The 21556-nt window shown below is 54.2% G+C and overlaps 3 protein-coding genes across 20 annotated transcripts in view; 2 read left to right on the top strand and 1 right to left on the bottom strand.

Moving 5' to 3' along the window:
• BLTP3A (bridge-like lipid transfer protein family member 3A) overlaps window positions 1-7483 on the top strand; it is a 35782-nt gene extending 28299 nt beyond the window's left edge. For both annotated transcript variants that reach the window (XM_084497995.1, XM_084497996.1), the window contains 3 exons: window positions 267-375; window positions 953-1068; window positions 2439-7483. In XM_084497995.1, the coding sequence (XP_084354121.1) occupies window positions 267-375; window positions 953-1068; window positions 2439-2564 (351 nt within the window). In that variant the 3' untranslated portion in view covers window positions 2565-7483. The remainder of the gene's footprint in view (window positions 1-266; window positions 376-952; window positions 1069-2438) is intronic.
• TAF11 (TATA-box binding protein associated factor 11) lies at window positions 6752-10454 on the bottom strand. Its single transcript, XM_084497997.1, has 5 exons — window positions 10222-10454; window positions 9540-9983; window positions 9288-9375; window positions 8665-8761; window positions 6752-7507 (listed from the first exon to the last, which is right to left on the bottom strand). The coding sequence occupies exons 1-5, from the start codon at window positions 10437-10439 to the stop codon at window positions 7377-7379; spliced, it is 978 nt and encodes a 325-aa protein (XP_084354123.1). The 5' UTR covers window positions 10440-10454; the 3' UTR covers window positions 6752-7376.
• Window positions 10455-11665: 1211 nt separating this feature from the next.
• Window positions 11666-21556, top strand: part of ANKS1A (ankyrin repeat and sterile alpha motif domain containing 1A) — a 106480-nt gene continuing 96589 nt past the window's right edge. For 16 of the 17 annotated variants that reach the window (XR_014685772.1, XR_014685773.1, XM_084497988.1 and 13 more), the window contains exon 1: window positions 11666-11917. Coding sequence is in view for 15 of the 17 variants with exons in the window: in XM_084497988.1 (XP_084354114.1) it covers window positions 11679-11917 (239 nt within the window). In the remaining 2 variants the exon portion in view is untranslated. Of the gene's footprint in view, window positions 11918-13905; window positions 13935-21556 lie in introns of those variants that run through there. The other variant, XM_084497992.1, reaches the window with a different exon arrangement.

Genomic DNA, 21556 nt, shown 5'->3' with positions numbered 1-21556 from the left:
GTAGTGCTAAGGAAGATGGCCTCTCCTTAACCTTTATTATGGGTATGACAGAGCTTTGTTGTGATCTGTGTGAGGGCCTTCCCCGTGCCCTGTATATAAAGCCAGGCTTTTCCATATGGTGGGTGACCTCGATATGCTCTGGCAGTGCTGCCAGTGGTAACGTTACTCCTGTGGAGGCTGGGGGCAAGGGGAACCGTCTGTAGGACTGCCAGAGCTTTCACAACATTTCATCTCCTCTCTGCTTTTTTCTCTTTTCTTTTTTCCAGGATGACAGCCCTCGGGTATACCCTACCTCCCCTGGCCCTGTTCCTATCACCTTGGCAGTAGATCACATCGTTGTGAAGCGCAAAGATGATGGGGTTTTCTATCTAACAGGTCAGCAGAGTCAGGAATCTCATTTATTCTCCCCCAGCACCTCCCAGGCCTTGCTGGAGGTAGGGTGCTCTGCTGTGCCTGCCACTAGAGGAGACTGGAACTGAAGTGTGATCATTGTGCTGGGACCGATGGGCTCTGGAGTGTGAGCGGTCCCTAATTATGATCTTTGCTGTCACTCCTGCCAGAATGCACAAATAATGTTCTGTCTTCAGTGCAAGCACCCAGGTCCTTTGGTTGCTCTGCAGTATTAATCTGTGGGTGTGGGCAGTCCTACCTCGCTAGTTCTTGCTGCTTTTGTTGTATTGTTTGGACAGAAAATTTGATACCTCGGGCAGAACCCATTAATATCTAAAACAGAGAACTAGCAGCCTGAATTCATGCTTGGTGTTTCCTTGAGCTCACACAGTCAGGACAGATTACTGCTTCTTCCCTTGTTTTAGCTTCTTCATTGTAAAATGTGGGTGGGAATTTTATTTTCCTGTTTAAAACAAACAAAAAGAATGTTAAAGCTTTTCCTTTTGTCCTAAGAACCCTGCTGCATTAATACCTACACCTGAACGTTTTCTATCCTTTGCAGCTCCAGGAGGGGAGGACTCACTGAGACTGGAAAAACCTGAACCAGTTGTTCAAGACCAGAAGGCCCCAGCAGAGTGTGTCTTGGCAGCACCCCCAGGAGGAGTGCGTGGACTGCAGGTGAGTCACTGCTGCCTCTTGCTGTCTAGACAACTAGTTAGCTGGCAGGAGGCTGGAAAATTGGCCTTTGTCTTCATGTATTTGCAGTTACCGGTAGGCGTGGTGTGCTGCAGATAGGGAGTGCACACAAAGCAGTCCGTACCTCCCTTTGCAGGCATTCTGAGAAATACGAATGCCCTGCCAAGTGTGTAATCACTGCTGTTCCATTTCAGAAACCTGTTGTTTTCCTGAGTGGCTCTGTCTTTCTGCTGTGTTCAATTCCTTGTTAGCAAAAACAGGAATCGTGAAACCACAAAGAGAGCTTTTGTCAGGGAAGAGTAAGTCTTACAGCCAGGGAGAGCTTCAGGTCACCTAAAGTTTTTGCTGTTCAGTTTAAACTTTCTTTGCCACTGGAATTCAGATAAGTGGCTTATTTTATAAACACAGTATTCTTTACTTACAATTCCTGTCTGATATAAAGTCTACTTGATAAATTGATCAATTGCTATGGACAAATACATATTAAAGGTGCAATGGGACTAACTGGATACAGAACTGGGCTGGGACTTTGGATTCTGTTCATTAATTGGTAACACCACTTCATTCCTCATCTTTCTCTTTTCCATTTAGTGCAGAGACTTCCTCTTCTGCTTGTTTTATAGTGTCAGGGCCCTGACAGAACTGGAGCAAGTAGTCATTACAGTAGCTTAGCATCAGTTTATTTTCTGATATTTTTGAACTTCATAGGACCAAATGCAAAGGCTAAACTCTTGAGTAAAAATATTTCTGAGAGTTGCCAAGGAAAACCCTGTCCTGTAGCATGAAGCTGCTCTGGCAGTGTGTGAGGACAGAATTACCTTTGTTCATGGAGGCAAGAAGCAGGAATGCCAAGCATCTGCATGCTCCAGCTATCATTTTAATTTAAACAAACCTGAATAGGTGTATCAGGCCCCCATGTAAAACAAAGAATGCAGACCAGAGCCCTGTTTTCACTCTGCTTTCTTTGTATAGTCACTTTCATCCCCAGTCAGCTAGCTGCTTAGCAGGAAAAAACCTTGCCCACTGCAAGTCTTGTTCCTATGGCTAGAAGTGTGAAGGGAAGTCCTGGAAAAAGTCATTAGGTAGCCATTGCTGGCAGCCTGAGTCATTAGATAGCCTGAGCTGACGCCAGTGAAAGGCATAGAAGTCTGCAGGCAGCAGTTAGCAAGTACTTCTGTAAATCAGCCTGGGTCACCTTGTTGGCGAGCTTTGTGTGGTTGTACCATGCAGTTTATCTCCTCTGCAAAGCTCCTGCTTTGGTATTCCTCTTTGAGCAGATCAGTGTAGTTGGATCTGCCCTGCTGCTTACTTTTGGGAACTCCTGGTTTGTTTTTTCTGTTTGTCTCCTGTAGCTAAAGGACCTGCCAGAGTTGCAAAGGGAACTTCAGACCATGAAAATAGCCCTTGCAGAAGCCAACATGGACAAGGCTCGCCTTCTGCAGGAAATTAGGAAATACAATCCCCTCTTCCAGCTCTGACAGCGAAGGTGCAGGCTGCAGCTGCTCGGGAGGAGTGGAGCCCACCACCAGCACTAAGGCGGCTGGTTTGATTACCTTGCTGCTAAACGGGGCAACCTCCTGCAGACTGATCATCTCAGAGAATGGAAACCAACTGTGACTGCAAAATACACTTGAAACCGGGAGAAAGGACGAAAAGCATGGCTGAGCAACACCGAAGGAGCCAGGGGGATTTAGCGCTTGCTGCCCCTTTCCTCTGTCCTGGCAATATGGTGCTACCATCTGTCACTGACCCAGGGCAGCGCTCGGTCTACAAACAAGAGGTCAGAAGCTGGTGCGGGGACCCCACGTCTCTCCGTCCACACAGTGGTAGTGACAGCTTGCTTTCAGCCCTCACCTCCCATCTAGAGGTGGTTGGTGTAGGGGTTCTGCTTCTTTCGCCCTTCCTCTTGGCGTTCTTGCCCGCTCACGCGGGCTAAAGAACACAGCAAAAGGAGGACAGCTGACTTCACCCCATCGAGGAGTGACAGGGAATAGGTATGGCAGAAGACATTGCTCAGAGCTCTGATGTGAAAGCTCGTGTGTTAGCAGAGACAGAGACCTAGGTCAGCAGGTGTGGGAGATGCAGAGGGGATTTCCTCCTTGTGGAGGCAGGGGGCTACAGCTCAGCATCCCCTCAAGAGCAGGGCCAGGATAGTAAAGAGATTTCTTCAGTTCTCTTTTTCCACCAGTAATTCGTCGCGTCATGACAGAATCAGGAGCATATTAGACTTGGTCTAGTTCATTCTCAATCCTGCAATATTTGGCTTCATTGATGCAGAAGCACGGAGGAATTCACTATTTCATTACAAAGCACTGCTTAATCTCTCTTTAATTTTACAGTCAAAGAATCGGGGTGAAGGAAGCTGGCTAAGTCACGGAATGAGAAGCCCTATGCATTTCCTTTGGGATGTGTGTCGTCCTCAAACCATTCTGTGCTAGATTTTAACCAGTGGAGAGAGGGCAAGCAGTACTGGCTGCACAGAGATAGCTGTCTGTGCTCCTACAGGGTCGTGTATTTTTAATAGCACTGAGCTCATACCCCGTCTTAAATGTCTTTTAGCAGGGATGCTGGTGTGTGGGTCAGGAGAAGGGTGCTGGCCAGGTCCCTCTGGGTGGAGGCTGACGCTGTGAACCTCTCCCTGTGGGATGGAGACAAAACAGTAGCTGTTTGTTGAGCATCGTTTGTGTTCTCACCTTTCATGAAGCAGCTTCCTTGGAGAAGTCTCTGCGATCAAACAGCGATTGATCTCATTTGTAAAGAAACTGCATTCAAAAGTGTGGAGGGAAAAAAAAAAAAAAGGAAAACACTAGAAAAACAGGAAATGAGCACTAGTTTTAAAAAGGAAATGTCATTTATGAAGTGAGAATCAAATCCACTCCAAGAGGCAAACTGGTGCGTGGTATCTTTGCTCTACCAGTCCAGGTAGTACGTGGTCTGTGCACTGAGCGAAGAAGCAGCTGAAAAGGGCAGTCATGAAGGGATAAGCTGTTACAGAGGAGAATTTGTCCTGTTCTAACATGGAATGGTGAAACTTCCAGCCCATCTACGTTACGGATGGATGCCCATTCCTTCCCCTGTTACCCTTAGCATCTTTACTGTGTGCAGAGTTTGTTTGAGTTTATCGTGTTTCAAACTTTGATTTGGATTTTTCCAGATAACCTTGGTGTTTGTGTGGAGGCACGATTTCCAATGCACATGCTTCTTAGTGCATGTCAAACAGATTGCCATGTGCTACATGCTAGCAGAGGTGACAGATCCCTTGGGATTCTCCTTTATTAATCAGATGAAAACAATTTGTCTAGAAAAGTTGAGTAACCCCCCTCTTTTTAAAAGATGAACACACTACACAAAACTTTATTCTAATGGATTTTTCTTTTTTTTTTTTTTTTTTTTTCTGTGTAAGCATTACTCCATTAGTTCAGCTAAAGTAACGTAAGGTTTTAATCCTGCTCACTGCAAGGAACAGCCTCTGACTGACCAGCCGTGATCAGCTGAGGACTGGGAGCTATGCAAAAGAAAGCAAATGACTTAGGAGTTAGGTTTGGTTTCCCCACCTGTTACATACTTGTCCCTTTGCCTAACTCTGGAGCTGTTGAGCAGTTCCCTTTAACAGACACTCCTGAGATCATTTTAGTTCTTTAGCTCTAGGGGAACAGGGACGTATTTACTGTGCTGGGTTAGGTTGGAGGCACTGCTGCCTGTGGTCTGCAGGGAACCAAGAGTGAATTCCTTGCGGTCGTTAGCTTTCACACTTAAAAGAGAGCAGGTAAGAGAGAGAGGGCGATTGAAACCACGTCCCTGTTCAGATCGTCCCCCTCGTTCAGTGTGTGACTGTTAGACTGAAGGTAGCCTCGAGTGACGTTTGTTGGAGTTCAGTCCGTGTCCGCTAGGTTTGAACAGCCTTGGGGCAGACCGTGCTGCTGGAGTCCAGTGCTTCTGCCGTCCTTGTCTGCCAAGATCTGACTGCCCCGTGCCTACAACCAGATGTGACTGGCAGCAAAAGCCTGGCCTTCCTCCCAGAAACCCTGGAAGGAGGCGGCCATGAGTGAATTAAGAGGAGGAGGGTTTGCCTTTGGCAGAAGCACAGGAGCCAAAGGCTCTGCTGCGATGTGTGGGGTGCTTGCGCTCCCCACCCGCTCTGCCTGGGCTGGATGTGAACTTCGGATGCTGCTGTGCCTTTTGCAAGTTTGCTTTCCCTCCTCCCCAGGAGGGGACCGCTCCTGCTCGGCCCTATTAGACAGCCTGGCTGTTTTCTCTGGAGCACGTCCTGTGACCCATCCCCTGCTCAGTGCAGCCTCTGACACGTTGGATTTGTGTTGCTGCCTGTGATGGGAAACGTCCCAGAGCGGCCTGTCAGGCCTGTTCTCGAGAGGAAAATGCACTTTAACTTTCTAAGCATCAGTGGGCATTTCTTTCACCAATACTGCCTCGTGCATAGAATTCAGAAGTAAAAGCAGAGGCTCAGAAGTGCAGGTTACCTGCTGCACTAAACTGAGATGCTGTGAGGAGCTCTCAGAGCTGAGGGCAAGGAGGTAACAAAGCATCCATGTATCTGCAGCCATGCTGTGAAAACCTGTATGCAAAGAGCTCAAAGTCCCATTACGAACTGCACAAAGCCCACATGAGCAGAACTTGAACTTTATTTAGTCAAACCTTTGTGCTTCTGTGCTTGCTCCCCCTTTCTGTGTGAAGCAAGAAATCCAAGAATGCTTGCCCTAGGTGGAATGCAATGGTATTACTTTTTAGTCACTAATTGGTTGAAAATGGGAGGTTTCTTTTTTTCACATCTCATGACTTTTTGGTTGAGTAGGGGTCAAGCTTCATCTCCAGCCAGCTTAGGAAAGGGGTAGGGTAAAAAGGGTTTTCTCAGATGTGGTGCCTACTCGCAGTGTCATAGAACCACGTACACTCCCGTGGGTGCAGGTTGGTGAGAGCTGGGGCCAAGTTCTTCAGTTTCTTGCTCCAGCATCTCAAGTCAACCAGTTCTGTGTAAGAATTCAAGCACTTCCCTTGTTTTCTGTTTTAAGTACCAGTAAAAAGTACTGTAAAACAAAATCCTCTTCCTTGCTGTAAGGCCTATGGGAGGACAAAAACTCCACTGATGATGATTAGCAAAGTTTACTTTTTAGAGTCTTGTGTTTAAGGACTCTGTTATGATGAGAGCCAACTTAATCCTTGGTGTAACTCTACTCCAGTTACCCAAGGAAGAGCACATGGCCTCAGCATCTTTTACATTAGTTAGAAGTGTGCTCCAAGGGGAATACTCTGTGTACAGGTGGGTAATGTACAAGTCTGAACTTGAATTTTAGGCAGTATTGGAACTTTGTTGCAGTATATTTCCACTCATGCATTTATTGGTTCTATGAACCACGAAATTAAACTTGTTAACCTCCTTACAGGCTCATGCGTTTGTTTTTTTTTTTTCCACTTTTCCTCCCTCTTCATGTTCCTGACTGTACTGTTCTCTAGACAGCTCCATAAAAGTGGCTTTGGGCAGAACAGCTGAGCGCTGACTTAAGAAGCATCAGCTTTCAGCATGTGCTAATGGAACACTGCATGCCGGAGGCATGAAGCTTCGTGAACATGTTGGGGTTGGTTGAGACAGATCGCAGTGCGCTCTCCCTACTTTGAATCACAAAAACACCATTGCACAATTACTACTTGCTGTCCCAGCAAGACTAAGAATATAACAACAAGTTTAATGTACAAAAAAAACACTTCTGTACAGAGATACCGCCACGTCTGTGCCAGCAGAAGGTATGGTCCTGGTGGGTAAGTACACTGAAGAAGCTGAATGTTCGTTTCCCCAGGCTGCTGGGCCAGAAGACTCTGAGGCACCCGGTCGGGGATTTGGCTCCTGCACGGCGCTAAGATGACAAGCCAGCCTTCAGCAGTCACTGCAGGAAGCCTGCCGTGGGTTCCTTAAACAAGAGCCTGTGCACAACGTGCTGCTTTTGGGCTCCTGGAAGGGGAGCCTCTCACGCCAGGATAGGGCTGATGGGGTAACTGCACCCGATGAACTTCAGCTGTAGCGCTTCTTTTACCCCATGAGCCATGTTGGGAGCATTAATGACTGTTTGTAAACTGCAAACAAGCCCCACAAACCTTGATGCTAAAGTTACTTAAAATCAAGTTGAACTGAGAGTGTTTTGGTGCAGGTTCTTGGAGAAGACTGCAGGCAGCAAGAGGCTGGGAGCGCTTCGGTCTCGTGGCTCTGCCGCAACTGCTGTGAGGAGCACAGCTGGAAGCTTCTTCTAACATCTGTCTTCTCCTGCTGCTCTTGGGATGCTTCAGTGGAAGATGATCTTTTTATATTTGGAATTTGGGATCTGTCCTCGTGACTTCAGCCTCCTGACAGCCTCTCGCATGTGTTTAGGCTGCAGAGGTGGCAGCTCCCCCCACTTCTCACACACATCCAGAGCTAAACAAAAAACAAGAGTTCACGTGAGCAGGACAGATAAGCTTGGTCGGTCTCCTAACAGGTGACATTTGAGAAGCCTCCCACTGGTTGAGCTTCAGTTATAAAGGCAGCAGGTAACATTTTTGTTCGGGCTTTACATCTCACATTAATACACAAGAACAAAACTGCTTTCTCTGTTTCTCTGACTAAAATAAAAGTCAGTCCGAGAGGCATTAATACCATTTAACCTTCTTTTTAAAGACGCTCCAGCTGCTGTGGAATAAGCCACTTTAAGTCACGCACAAACTCAACATGACCTCATGATCTTAAACCTGCTACTTTAAAACCACCCCTAGATCGGGTGCTATGTGCACAGCAGTGACGGGAAGGTACAGCCTACAATGGACTCAGAGATCAGTTTCTTTTCTGTCCGTTCTGGTAAGTCTCAGTCATGTCTCCTGCCAAGGACATGCAGCAATTAACTGCAGCAGTGAAACTGCTTCTCTAGGCTGCCTCTGGCAGCACACGGAGCTGGAGAGATGGTCAGAAACAGAAGTGCCAAAGCCACATCATGCAGGCAGCATGTTTTGTGCAGTAAGTCTGTGCTAACTGCTTGGCCTGAGAAATGAGAACCCTCTCCTCCCCAGGCACAAGCAGAGCAAAGACAGGTTCGCAGCTGGGTCAGCCTTCACAGGGTGTCCCACGGAGATCTCAGCTCACCGCATCAACAAAGAATCTTGCAGGTTAAGAGGCTTAAATCATGCGTTGCTCTTCTAAGCTGAATTTGTGCACAGCACTATTAACGAGAGATCTTTATTACCCTGCTGCAGCCTGCTCACAGGCTGACATGTAGCAAGAGCTCCTAAGTTAACTTCTCCAGAGAAGATAAAAGAAAAAAAAAGGCCAGTAGTCACCCATCTCTGCTGACTGACAGGCACTCATATTAATAGGATTAAAGTGGAATATGGACAACACCACACTTCCCTTCCATTCTTAACAGCAGCCTTCTACTGCTGCTTTGAAAGCACCAGAGCCCGGCAGGATAGCAAGTGAAGCAAGAGACCTGGACAGAAAGCCACAAAATGTCCAGTCATTTCTTGTCTATCTGCTCTCTATTAAGCACTGGATTTTCACTGCATTCTTATCTTTTTACTCACCAATAACCTAATTGCACCCACCTTCTTCCACCACCTCTCCAACGAAGACCTTGGAAATGCCCGACATGGCAATAACCACGTTCTGAGAGACCGAGGTGCCGGTGATGGACTGGATCAGCTGGACAAGCCAAGAAGCAGCAGTCAGTTGAACAACATACACACAGCAGCATTGAAATGTTTAAAATCACTTTTAGCAGTTGAGCCTGTCCAGTATCAACCATTAGCTACCAAAGTGAGCTGGAACAGCAGTAATAAATCTTTAGAGCAAGGTCTAATAGCTTTGGGCACATGCTGGCTATCAATATTTTCAGCACACCCTTACCTAGCTGCAGACCTGTACTAACTTTTTCGTAGTACCTCGTGGCCCCCCAAACCACTTTTCATTTCAGATAAGCTCCTATTTAAACTGCATAAGCCACACGAGCGCACTGAGCTAGGACGTAATCGGATAAAAGCAGATCTAAGGACAACGCTCCCGGCCACGAAGGCTGAGATGTAGTGGGAGAGGAGGGTGCACCCGCAGCCTGCACAAGCCAAGGAGCCCCCTGTGTGATCCTGGCTGTGACTGGGGTCGGGCTCTGCAGGGCTCAACCCTTTTGCTTTGCTCAGGTTTCTCCTGTGGCGAAGCGTTCTCGAAGCCGTACCCGTTTAATGGCAGCTTTGGGGAAGGCAGAGCGGCGATACATCTCGTAGCGATTCAGCTGTTCTTCGGAGAAGGAAGAGACCAGTATTCTGGAGCGGAGAGAAATAATCATTGTCAGGAAAACACACTCTGGAGCTCTTTCAGCCCTCCTAAGCCTCCAGATATACAAAACGGAGCCGGGGAGGGAACGGAGCCCCGTCCTCACACAGCCTCCACTCCCAGCCCACGCACGGAGCCCCCCGGGCGCACTCACTGCATCTTCTGGATCTCGTCCTCGTCCACTTTGTGCTTCTTCTCCTTCCGCTCCTTCAGCTCCAGCTTCACCTTCTTGGCCGCCGAGGGCTGCAGGCTCGGGTCCTCCCCGTCCACAGCCTCCCCCTCGTTGCTCCTCACCTCCCCGTCCAGCGCCTCCGCCTTGTGCTCCCCGGCCCCGCCGCCCTCTCCCCCCTCGCCCTCCGCCGCCACCGCCGGGTCCTCCGCGGCCTCCGGCCCATCCCCGGCCGGGGACGAGGCTGCGGGCGCGGGCTCCTCGCGGCTGGGGGCCGCGGCCTCCTCCCGGCCCTGCTCGGCCGCCTCCGCCATGGCCTCCGCGCCGGCGCCTGCCGATGACGGAGCTGCGGGGAGGAGGAGGAGGAGGAGGAGGAGGCGGGGGGGGGGGGGGGGCGCTGTCGCCACGGCAACGAGGCCGGAGGCCGGGCTGGGGGACAGGGGAGATTTTGGGCTTTTTCATAGAATTGTCAGGGGTGGAGGAGCCCCCCAGGGTCACCTGCTCCAAGCACCCCCCCCCCAACTGTCCCCACGGAGCCGTGTCCCCAAGCACCAGCCCCAACCTCTCCTGGAGCCCCCCCAGGGACGGGGACTCCCCCACCTCCCTGGGCAACCCGTCCCAACGCCTGCCCGCTCTGTCTGAGCAGAAATGGCTCCTCATTGCCCACCTCAACCTCCCCTGGCACAGCTCCAGGCCGTTCCCTTGGGTCCTGTCCCTGGTTATCTGCGAGCAGAGGCCGACCCCCAGCTCCCCACAGCTTCCTCTCAGGGAGCTGCAGATAGCAATGAGCTCTGCCCTGAGCCTCCTATTTTCCAGCCCAAACACCCCCAGTGCCCTCAGCCTCTCCTCACAGGACTTGTGTCCCAGGCCCTTCACCAGACTCATAGCCCTTCTCTAGACACGCTCCAGGGCCCCAATGTTCTTCTTTTACTGAGGGGCCCCAAATCGAACACAGCACTCAAGGTGCAGCCTCACCAGAGCAGAGTACAGGGGCCGATCACCTCCCTGATCCTGCTGGTTACACCATTCCCCACACAAGCCAGGATGCTGTTGGGGTCCATTTTGTGCATTAATGCAAAGCAGGGGGTGAAAACGCAGTGCCTGGGGCAGGTCCTGGGGCTCTGAGCACCACAGGGGGTGGCTGGGGGGCCATGAGCCAAGAGGACCCTGCTGGGGCATGGAGCCCCCCAGGGGCTTTGTCCTGGGACCTTGCAGCTGTGAGCCACCTGGGGACCCGCTGCTGTGCTGGGAGGTGACTGAGCACAGCCAGAGGGGCTCAGAGGGCACTTCTTGCCCAAGGGGACCATGGAGCACCGCCATGGGTAGCCCAGGGAGGCTGCGAACCTCCTCCTCTGACACCCACCCTGCAGCAGGGCTCAGAGCAGGGATCCTGGAGGGTCCCCGGCCATGCTGTGACCCTGGGGGGATCAGTGTGACACTGGGGGGGGGGCACTGTGTGTTGCCCATGCTCACAGGGGCAGGGGCTGCCCCCCAACAAGTACCAAGAAGGACATCGAGGCCCTGCAGTGTGTCCAGAGCAGGGCTATGAGGCTGGTGAAGGGCCTGGGACACAAATCCTGTGAGGAGCGGCTGAGGGCACTGGGGGTGTTTGGGCTGGAGGAGGCTCAGGGCAGACCTCATTGCTCTCTGCAGCTCCCTGAGAGGTGTGGGGAGCTGGGGGTTGTCTCTGCTCACAGATAACCAGGGACAGGAGCGGAGGGAACGGCCTGGAGCTGTGCCAGGGGAGGTTGAGGTGGGCAATGAGGAGCCATTTCTGCTCAGACAGAGCGGGCAGGCGTTGGGACGGGTTGCCCAGGGAGGTGGGGGAGTCCCCGTCCCTGGGGGGGCTCCAGGAGAGGTTGGGGCTGGTGCTTGGGGACACGGCTCGGTGGGGACAGTGGTGGGGGGGTGCTTGGAGCAGGTGACCCTGGAGGACTTTCCCAGGGCCGCAGGATTTTCGAAAAAACGACAAAAAAAAATAACAAAAAATGAAAGCAGCACCTGGCGGCGGGGGCGGGGCCTCCCCTCAGCCCCACAGCCCCGCCCCCGGCCCGGCCCCGCCCCGGAAGGGCCGCGGGGAGGGGGGGGGGGGCAGGCGGCGGCCGGGCCGGGCCGTGCCGGGCGATGGGGAAGGAGCAGGAGCTGCTGGAGGCCGCCCGCACCGGGAACCTGCCCGCCGTGGAGAAGCTGCTGTCGGGGAAGCGCCTCAGCTCCGGCTTCGGCTCCGGGGGAGGAGGAGGAGGAGGTGGAGGAGGAGGAGGTGGCGGCAGCAGCAGCAGTGGCGGTGCTGGCGGTGGAGGTTCCGGGGGTGGCGGAGGAGGAGGAGGAGGAGGAGTGGGGCACCCCCTGTCCAGCCTGCTGAGGTGAGGGGCTGGGGGGCTCTGAGGGGCTGGGGGGGCTGTATGGGGGCATTAAGGGGCCATGTGGGGGCTGTGGGGTCGGTGTGAGGGGTTCTAGGGGGCTCTGGGGGGCTATAGGGGACCTTAGGGGGCTCTATGGGGTTGTGGGGGGCTCTGGGGGGCTGTGGGAGGCTATAAGGGGTTGTGGGGCCCGTGTGGGGGCTTTAGGGGTCGGTGGTCGGCTCTAGGGGGTTCTGGGGGCTGTAGGAGGTTATAGGGTGTTGTGGGGGGCTCTGTGGGGCTGTGGGGGGCTATGGGGGATGGTGTGGGCTCTACGGGTCGGTGGTCAGCTCTAGGGGGTTCTGGGGTTCGTAGTCGGCTATAGGGGGCTTTAGGGTGTTGTGGGGGGATCTGTAGGGCTGTGGTCGTCTATAGGGGGCTCTGGAGGGTTGTGGGGGCCTCTGGGGTCAGTGTGGGATCGGTGAGACCTTGGGGGCATTGGGCTCAGGAGTTGGGGATATGGGGAGGGGACCCCAGGTAAGGGACAGTGGGTTTGGGGCAGAAGGGAAGCGTTTTTAGGGCCAGGGGATGGAGGGGTTGTAGGGGGCTTTGAGTGAGGGGTGAGACGATACAGGAAGGGCTGTGGGGTGGGGGGCTCCAGGTCTGGGAGCGAGGTAGTGAGGGCTGTGGGGGCTTAGAGTTATGGGGGATGTGGGGCTCCTGTAGGGCCATGGGAGTGCTGTGGGGATTTAGAGTTACGGGGCTGCTGTAGGGTCATGGAGAAGGAATTGGGGTGTGCAGACTGGGGACAGCTTTAGGGGCACAGCGCTGGGGGTGTTTATGTGGCTGGGAGATCTGAAGGGCTGCGCAGCGGGAGATTTGGGGAGGGAGGTAAGAAATGTGGGTTTTGGGGTGTTGTGGGGCTGTGAGGTAACCCTGGGGCAGGGATATCAACACCCTGGGGCAGGAGGTGTGGGGCTGGAAGGCATCAGCCGGGCTTTGTGGGGTTGTAGGACCCCGGGGCTGGGGATGTGGGACTGGGGTAAAGGGTATGGGGTGCTGGGGGCTCGAGGCAGGGGTTGTGGGACAGGGAGGAGCTGTTGGAGCCGTGGGTTTGGGATGTGCTCATGGGATGGAGCGTGTGGGTGGGAGGCTGTGGGATAGGGGACGTCCAAGCAGCATGGGCTGGAGCCCTGTGGGACGCGGATACGGGCTGGGGGGAAGGGGCGAAGGGGATGGGAATAGGGGACGGTGCTGCCTGTGGGGCCGAGGGCACGAGGAGGAGGGGCTGGGAGCGGAGCCCCTGGGGTCTGCAGCCCGTGGGTGGGAGGTGAGGCTGCAGCGGGGGGGCCGGGGCTTGGTGCTGGCATCCCTGGGGGGCTCAGCTGGGCGCTGCTGGTGGCTGCAGACTGGTGTAACTGGGACAGCGCCGCGTGCTGGGGTCCCAACCTTGGGGTTAGGGTGCCGGCAGGGGCTGCTGTCCCCGTGTGTGGCTTCCCGCGGCAGGGACAGCCGCTGGGTGAATTTTTGGGGGCAGGCATGCGGCTGAGCACCCCGCAAGGCGACCTCCCGGGGCACGCTCGCCCTTTTTGAGCCGTTTCCATCGCTTGCGCTGCGGCTCTTAAACCCCGGCGGCCGCTCGGGGGGCGGCTGTGCTGGGTGCTGAGCCAGCAGGTGGGGGCACAGCCCCTTGCCGGAGCGCTTGCAGTGCGGTGCCGTGTCCTTGGCTCCTTTTTGCAGCCCTCACACCTTTGTTAGGGCTTTTCCCCTCCCCGTTTTTTCGGCATCTCCCAAGGAACCCCCTCGCTGGTGTGTTCGGGCTGGCAATGCGGCTGGTCCTGTTCCCCGAGCGACTTGTTTACGGCGGGGAGGAGGGAGGAGGTGTGAGCCCGTTTCTGAGCGACACCATCGCTGTGTGGCCCCGCTGTCCAGGATTGTGCCCCTCACCTCTCTGTAGCCAAATTTGCTTTTCCTTTCACATACCCGCATCAGAAATCTGCTCCTGCACTCTGAGCCGGGTGGCTGTGATGCACCGACACGGGTATCTCGTGCAGTCCTGGTGCCTTCGTTTGCTTCTCTGAAATGCAGATGTGCTCTTGGGTCAAAATGCAGTCCTTTTTAATATACTGAACGCTCCAAGCCCTCGTTTGGAGTGGGGAAATTGCTGCGAACGCTCCGGGCTTGTCTGCGCCAGAAGATGGATGTACTCGCAGGCTGTTTAGATAAAGTGGAGAGGGTCAGCTGAGTTAAATACACACCACGAGTGTTATCAACCTCTTGTTCTAACAGCTCCGCCACGCTCCCAGGCAATGTGTGGTGATGCTGGCCACCTTTTTTCCCTCCGGTAAGACGACTGCTCGCGCTCCCGGCTGATCCGTGGAGCAGGCAGGCTGGAGGCCGAGCGGCTTTTTGCTTGGAGATGCAGTGTCCCGTGTAGGTGCGCGTCTGAAGGACGGCGAATGTCACAGCTGGCACTTGTAGCTGTTGTGTTCCTTAACTCGGCTGCCTGAAATGCCTCTGGGTTGGCACTGGGACGTGGTGGGGATCGTTGTGGTGCTGGGTGCAGTTGCAGCACGCACTCCCCGACTTGCCGTGCAGCATCTGCAGCAGCAGCCCTTGGCTTACGAGGGTTGCTGTGCCCGTGTGGATCCCGACCTTTGCACCACGGTTGCACAAGCAGCTGCCGGCTGCCCGGCGGTTATAAACCCCGGGGAGTGGCACAGGGGCAGCCCGCGCTCACCGCAGGGAGAGATTTGAGGTGGTGGCACCCAGGGACCCTCTGAGGACTGGGGCCCACGATGTGGGTTAGGCGTGGAAAAGGGGCTTTGGGCAATTTGGAGGCTTTCTGGTTGTTTGCAGCGCTCTGTCAGCGTGTTGTGCTTTCCCTTTGGGTTGAATGACTCCACGTGAGGAGACGTGTGCTTGTTTTACAGCGACAAGGTTTTTGGAGAAAAGCAGCCACTAAATCGACCTGCGGCGAGAAGCCTGGCTCTTGTTTGGGACAGGCTGGGCGCTGCTCACAACCCGTGTTTCCGTGGCGTTGTCTCGGTCTGCACGGCTCGTGCGGTGGTAATAAACTGCTGAGCGTGCTGCTGCGACAAGGAGATGGCTCCGGGACGTGCGAGCGCTGCCTGTACAACTCGTGTTAGCAGCCGCGCTTCTCCGTGCCTCCTCGCTACGGCAGCAACAGATGGCGTGTTGCTGATTCCATTGGGGATCGAGTTTCCAGAAAACAAAAAAAAAAAAAACACAAAAAAAAAGGAGAAAAAAGCCAGACTTGAGTTTCAAAGCAGCTTTCGGTGTCGGGGAAAAAATGTGTGCAGTCGTCTGCACGTGTCACCCGTCTCTGCTGTGGCCGGCCTGCCTGCACGGGGTGGGATCGGCTCCTGCCCCGGTGCTGAGCCCGTCGCTGCTGTCCTCGTTCCTCCGGAGCACCCTGACACCGTGCCCTGCTTCCCAGGGGCAGGGAGGGTGCTGCAATGAGTCCTGAGGTGTTTAATTAGCGCTGACCCTGCCTTTCCGTGCTCCTTCCAAAATAACTTCAAGGGCTCGGGAAGAGGGAACGTGAAATTTCGTCTGCCCGCCGCCCGATGCAGAGACAAAGGTCGGGGAATTACAGGGTGATGGGGAGGGAGGTGGCAGTGAGCAGCCCGTGTGCTGCCGTCCCTCCTGCCCCTGCCATCCCTCCATGTGGCACTGACGTGTGACAGGTCGGGAAGGCTTCGGAGGAACTTTGAAGTTGAAAGGTTTGCTCTGAAGTCTTACTCCTCTACCTTGATTTTTTTTTTTTTTCCTGATGGTGATTAGGTGCATTTTTGAAATTAAAAACAATAAATATGGACTGGACGTGTGCCCAGGGAACGTTGCAGCGCTAATGAAGTGGAAGGATTAATGGAAGATGTAAATTGGTGGGGAAGGCTAAGGCCGCTTGGTGGTTGACTCCTTAGGAGACTGCGGAGCAGGAAAGCTGCATACAGGAGGTGCTCTTGGTGCTGGCAGGTGAAGAAATGGCAAAGCAGCTATCCAGGGCAGGAACCTCTTTGTATCTCAGAGAATTTAGGGTACAAGGTGGAAGCATTCAGAAGCGTCCCCTGTGGAGATGCAGGTCCTGCTTCAAGCCTCTGGCAAAACGGCCTCGAGCTGCCTGGGCCGGCCAAACAGCGCTGCGTGGTCGGGCACCTGCAGAAAGCGGCTTCGTGGCACGTGCTCGGCTGCTCCTCAGAGCCTGTGGGGCAGGAGGAGGGTCTGTAAGGGAAGGTGAGGGTGCTCCCTGTTGGGGGCGGGCAGGGTGAGGGAAGCCAAGGCTTTCCTGCGCCTCCCCTGGGGTGGGGAGACCTGCCCTGGGTCGCTTCTGTTTTGTGTTTTCCCTTCCTCCAGCGGCTTTTGGCTGCCTTCCTCTTTTTGTGCGGTCATTTTGATGGCTGGCGCTTCTGGAGCTGGCTTTAATGATCATCGGGATGCTGTGCTTAAATAATGACAGAAATCCCCCGATAAGGGAGCTGGGAGCTGTGCTCTGCCCCTTGGAGCTTGTTCTGGGCAGCAAGGGCTGGGCTGGGCTGGGCTGGCAGCTCCCTTCTCCTTTCTCCGTCTGATTTCGGATCCCTGATGTCGGTGTGTTTCGGTTCCCGTTCTGTAGCAGGGACAACTCGAAGCTCTCGAAATTCCATCTTGGTTACTGAGGCGCTGAGCCCTGCTTTTCCTCTGCAGTCCTACAGCATTTCAGGTGTCCCAAAACCACAATTTGGGTTAGGAAATGCCTGCTGCTAGGCCTGGTGCAGGATGGTTCCTGCTATCACGTGTGGTCGGAGTTGTGTTGAGCTGGGGAACCGGCCTGGCCTGGGACAAATAAATCATCCCGTGCCATTTCCCTGCTGGTCCACAAGCCGCAGAAGATGCCCCCAGCAGTAAATCCTGTGAAAAGTGTTCTTCATCACAAAGCTCAGCTGCCCGCCGTGTTTATTGGGATTTAAACGTGAGCTTTGTCAGGGTCTGAGGCCTGCGTGCTTCCTGCTTAGATCACCGAGCTGAGCCCTCTGGGTGCGAGACGTGCACCAACTCCTAAGGAAATCAGGGATTTCTGCAGGTAAGCAGGAAGCAAGACGTGATAGACCGTGATAAGTCAAATGAGAAGGGAACGCAGAGGTAGAATTAAAGATAAAGTCTCTCCCCAGGGGGCTGATGTACCACGGGGTAACGCTAAAAATATTAGGCAGGGAAATAAACCCTGGTGGAAAGGCGGTGCGACCAGGAGAGGCAGGTGGTGGGCAGGAGGAGAGGGGAAGGAGCTGGGGTTCTGGCTTTTGCCTTAGCAGCTGGTGGGGCTGGCAAAGAAGTGGTGGCTCACCAGGGGTTGGGGTGGCCTCTGAATCCACCAGCATAGTGCAACCATTGGGATCCTGGGCAGCTGCTACGGAGCGGGTCCAGCAGTGTGCACAGGGGATTCACTCTGCCTGGAACATGCCTCGGGTCTTAGGGGGCACTTCAGCCTCAAGGCTGCACAATTTTGATTTTTATTTGGCCGTTCCTTTGGGAAGCTGGAGGCAGGAAGCACGGAAACAATCTGTGGCTGGAAGCTCAGGCTGCATTCAGGAGGTTTTGCCAGTAGCAGTGAGCGATGAATTGTGCTACGGCCAAACCCCGCAGAAAAAGCTGGTTATTTTCCTCCACTGATGTCAAAAGACTGGACCTTTGTTGATGGGAGGGGAAACTGAGGCTGCTGTTGAGCCACAGATTGTGTACGTAACCTGTAAGTGTATCGGGGAGAAGCTTGGGCTGTGAATTGGGACTTTTTGTGTCCCTCTGGTGTGGGGAAGGCTGGGGCTGTAGCTTCGCAGAAGCTGCAGCAAGTGGTGTAGGCAATGTGCAGCGGGTGGGCCTGGTGCTTGCCTTGGTGTAGGAGATGTCACAGTAAGATGGTTAAACACTGAAAGTAGCTTCCCATAGGCCAGATGTGCCTAGAGTTGGAAAAATGGTTTCTATTTAAAAAAAATAAAAATCAGGGCTTTGTATTTGGGAAGAGAGGAACGGCCACGCGGGAGGTCGGGCTGAGGCTGTTGGTTGTGTGTTCGTGCTGTGTTATCACACCACGTGTGGCCAGGGCTCACGACTAAGAGGCGAGTCCTGCAGTGTTCAGCTGAGGTGGTGGCGGGGACAGCAGCTCTGCTCCAAGGTCTGGGCTCCCAGGGCTGTGTGAAGGTGCACACAAAACAAAACGCTTCCTTATCTTTCCCCAGAAAAAGGAAGTTGCTCCTGGTGCGTTCCTTTAAACCAGGGCTGTGCAGAAACCACGGCTGGGACTTTCACTTTTCTCGGGGTGGTAACAGCATCTCACACACTTGTAAACTGGGTTTGCACCCTGGCTTGTGAGCACTGCAGCAGGACAGATCTGTAATCGGGTGCGTGAGCGCTGGTACTGCCAGGAGTACGAGCAGCAGGGGCGTTAGGTGTGTGCTGCTGCTTTCTTGTGAATCGTTCCCTGAGCACTTCCTAACGAGCTCAGGAAGGCTGCGATCACTGGCAGTGACCCCTCAGCATTCTGTATCTGTGTTGTCTTCTCATTCAGCTTCAGAACATCTTTGCTGCTTCGGTCAGCACAATTCTGCGATTAGCCTCGTGGCAGGGTTGGGGTTTCCTTGCCAGGAGCTGGCTGCCCGGCCTTGGATGGGTCACACCAGCAGCGCCCTGCGTTGCTCGATGAAGCTGCTCGTGCTGCGGGTTTCCCTTTGTAGGGCTCGGCTTCTGTGTCACACCCAGGCTGGAGCGCACGTGAGCATCGTGTTGTGTGCGAGCCCCCAGGGAGAGGCACGCAGAGGGCAGCAGCCCTGCTTGGTTCGGTGTGGGTAGCAAACAAAATGTTCAGGAGATGCTGGAGGAGCTGAGCTGAGTGGGTACGCAGCAGATGGGCATCGATCGAAGTGCCCCAGCCTCAGGAAAATGCTCTGAGCGTGGCACAGGGATCTCAGCTACCTCTGAGCCACGTGCCTTCGCTGCCGGGGAAGGCAGGGCCTCCAAGCTCTCCACTTGTCAGCCTGCTGCTGGCTCTGTAACATAGGTGGGTGTCCAGGTGAATTCTGCTGGCTCTCCCTTTCCCCTCGCTCTTTGCCCACGTGCTGAGCCCGTCGGCATTCCGGGAAGCACCAGCCTGATTACTGCACACAGAGGATGAGGGGGCAGCAGCCTAATTTTGGCTTTGCTGTGAGAGCTCAGCAGGAGCGTTCTGAAACCAAGCAGGGTTCAGGAACACCCACATGTTCACACGGGTTACCCCAAATGCTCAGAGAGAGGCAGGGGGCTAAGATGTGGTGTGAGGATGTTGGACGGGTCAGGTTGTGCTGAAGATGTCAGAGCTGAGCCAGTTATCCCCTGCTGGCAGGTGTCAGGACCCAAATCATCGCAGCATCCCCTTGTGCTGCAGAGGCTGGGACAGGAGCAGAGCCGAGCAGGCACGTGGCATGGCTCCCGGGGTATTTTCCCAAGCACTAGGTCACGTTCCTGCCCAGGAGCTTTATTACAGCCTTAGCAGTGCATTTATACAACTTGTGCTCTGCCCCATTACAGGAGGGACAGCAAAATGCATCCGTGGCACGCGTTTACTTATTTTCATGCCCTGATCTGCCTGGCTCGAGGGCTGGCCGGAGTCTCCTCAAGGGGTGTGAGAAACCTGAGGACTGTGAAGGCGGCTTGTGCTTGGGGTGCCCATGGGAGCACTTGGAGCCAAGTGCTGACGGTTTGGTTAAAACACCAGCTGCAGTCCTGAAAAATGTGCATCTTGAGGACTTCAGGGCTCGCTTTATTGATGCTGGAAGTAGCAGCTGCGTTCAGTGCGTTCGTGCAGAGGGATTTGTCCGTGGTTATCTGGGTGAAGTGGGTGTTTGTGAGACTGGAGTGGACGGAGAGGCTGCTTGCGATTCCCCTAGGGCTGTTTGAGCCGGGTGCCCCACCTCATTACCCTACCGCTGAGCTGGGTGGAGGAATTTGGGGCCCAAACCCACAGCTCTGTGAGTAAATGAAGAGGAGATACTCGAGCTACAAGATGCTGACGTTTCCATAGGGTTCCTTTGGTCCAAGAGCCCGAAACTGGAGAAACATCTCTGCAGGTCTGAGTGCATCCAGAACACGGGGCGTTGGGAAGGCAGGAGCTACGTGGAGTTCATCTGGATGCTGGATGTTTAAGGAATGGGTTTTGGCACTCAGGAGGAAAATTTGAAGGCTACAACCGAGCTCAGCCAGCAGTTAGCTGCTGAGAGCAGTGGTCTTGTCCTCCCCTGCTTTTGTTCCCTGTTACACACTCGAGTATTTGTGGGGCCGTGCCAGAGTGAATCGCTCCAGCTGGCGGATCCGACAGAAAACTTGGTGTGCAACGGCCCCGATCCCAGATCCAGTGGGGGAATGGCAGAGAGCTGCAGGTGCAGAGGGGCAGGCTGTCCCCTTCCCTCTTGTCCTCTTTGGAGAGCAGCTGTCCCCATGCAGCCGTCCCTGTCTGCGTCTGGGCTGCCCCAAAATTTGGGGAATTTCTGTATTTCTGGAAGCGGAGCTGCTCCACGCTGTGACGTAGGTCCTGCGCTGCTCTGGCTGATTGAGGCTGCTTGGCAGAGAGCTGAACTTTCTAAAGATGAATGTACAAAACAGCGTTTGATATATTGGGAGCAGCTGAGCCAAGAAACAGCGCTCATCCAGCGCTCCTTTTTTTTTAAATGTAGTGCATTGTTTTAGTCAGACCGAAGGAAAAGCGAGCAGGCTGGAAAAGAAAGAAGTGAAAGATGGGACGCAGAATAGAGGTAACACGTACGGGTTACACCTGCACCCATCCCACACCAGAAGTGAAGCCCCTTTCACAGCTGCACTTGGACAAGGACGAGACGAGCTCCTGGAGGCTGAGCTCCTCCATCACAGCTCCTGGCATGAGCAGGTAACGCGTGCTGGTGCCTCGACCCCCAGGCCAGCCCTTGGCCTGCTGTGGGAAGCTGGCACCGAGCTGAATTCAGCTGGCTGTGGGGGCTCGATTCGGGGGATCCTTCAGCCCAGCGGGCGAGCTTTCTGGTGGGTGCCTGCAGCAGGGATAGGGGAGCCTTCCAGCACCTCTCTCATCCTCCAGCCTGCTCTCTGCTGTCCCACAGAAAGCTGAACCTCCGTGACACTGGATGTGGCGATCAGTTCAAGGGGAAGCATCCTCTCGAGGTACAGGAGGTGCCTTTGGGTCTGGTGGTGGCTCTTGGCCCTGTCTGGTACGGCGGTGGCGCTGTGCTTTGCCCTGAAGAGCTGGCTCCTGGGCAGGGCTCGGCCTTGGAAATGAGAAATCCTATTTCACAGAAACTGGTAAAAATCAAAAACAGTTGAGGATTGATTTGTTTCTATAGCAACAGACTGGAGAAGCTAATACAGCTGCTCTCCGCAGAGAGGGGAAAAACAGGAATTGAAATGTTAGTCCTCCTGGGACCGCCGCTGTCAGCAAAACAATGATCTTCGATAGTCTGATGAAGGACTGAGATGCTTAATTAGAGGCAGGGAGGGCAGGAGGATGCAGGCTACGCTAGGGAAGAAAGCAGTGCTGGAGGGTGCGCACGTGGCCCCTGTGGTGTGCGGGACCTGGGAGCCTGTGCGAATCAGCACGGCTTCCTCAAGCAATGTCTGAGTTTTTTCAGGGGACTGCTCTGTGGAGTGCAC

This window comes from Aythya ferina (genome assembly GCF_964211825.1).
Source record: "Aythya ferina genome assembly, chromosome: 25".
Taxonomy (NCBI): domain Eukaryota; kingdom Metazoa; phylum Chordata; class Aves; order Anseriformes; family Anatidae; genus Aythya; species Aythya ferina.
This window is presented reverse-complemented; position numbering and strand designations above follow the sequence as displayed.

Excerpts from the sequence above, each read along its gene's own strand:
- TAF11 (XM_084497997.1), bottom strand. The coding sequence starts at position 10,439 with ATGAGTCTGGTGAAGGGCCTGGGACACAAGTCCTGTGAGGAGAGGCTG. Across the intron at positions 9,984-10,221 it reads CTGTGCCAGGGGAGGTTGAG|CCCGGCCTCCGGCCTCGTTG; the intron begins GTGGGCAATGAG and ends CCTGTCCCCCAG. Across the intron at positions 7,508-8,664 it reads TGGAGAGGTGGTGGAAGAAG|CTCTGGATGTGTGTGAGAAG; the intron begins GTGGGTGCAATT and ends TTTTTTGTTTAG.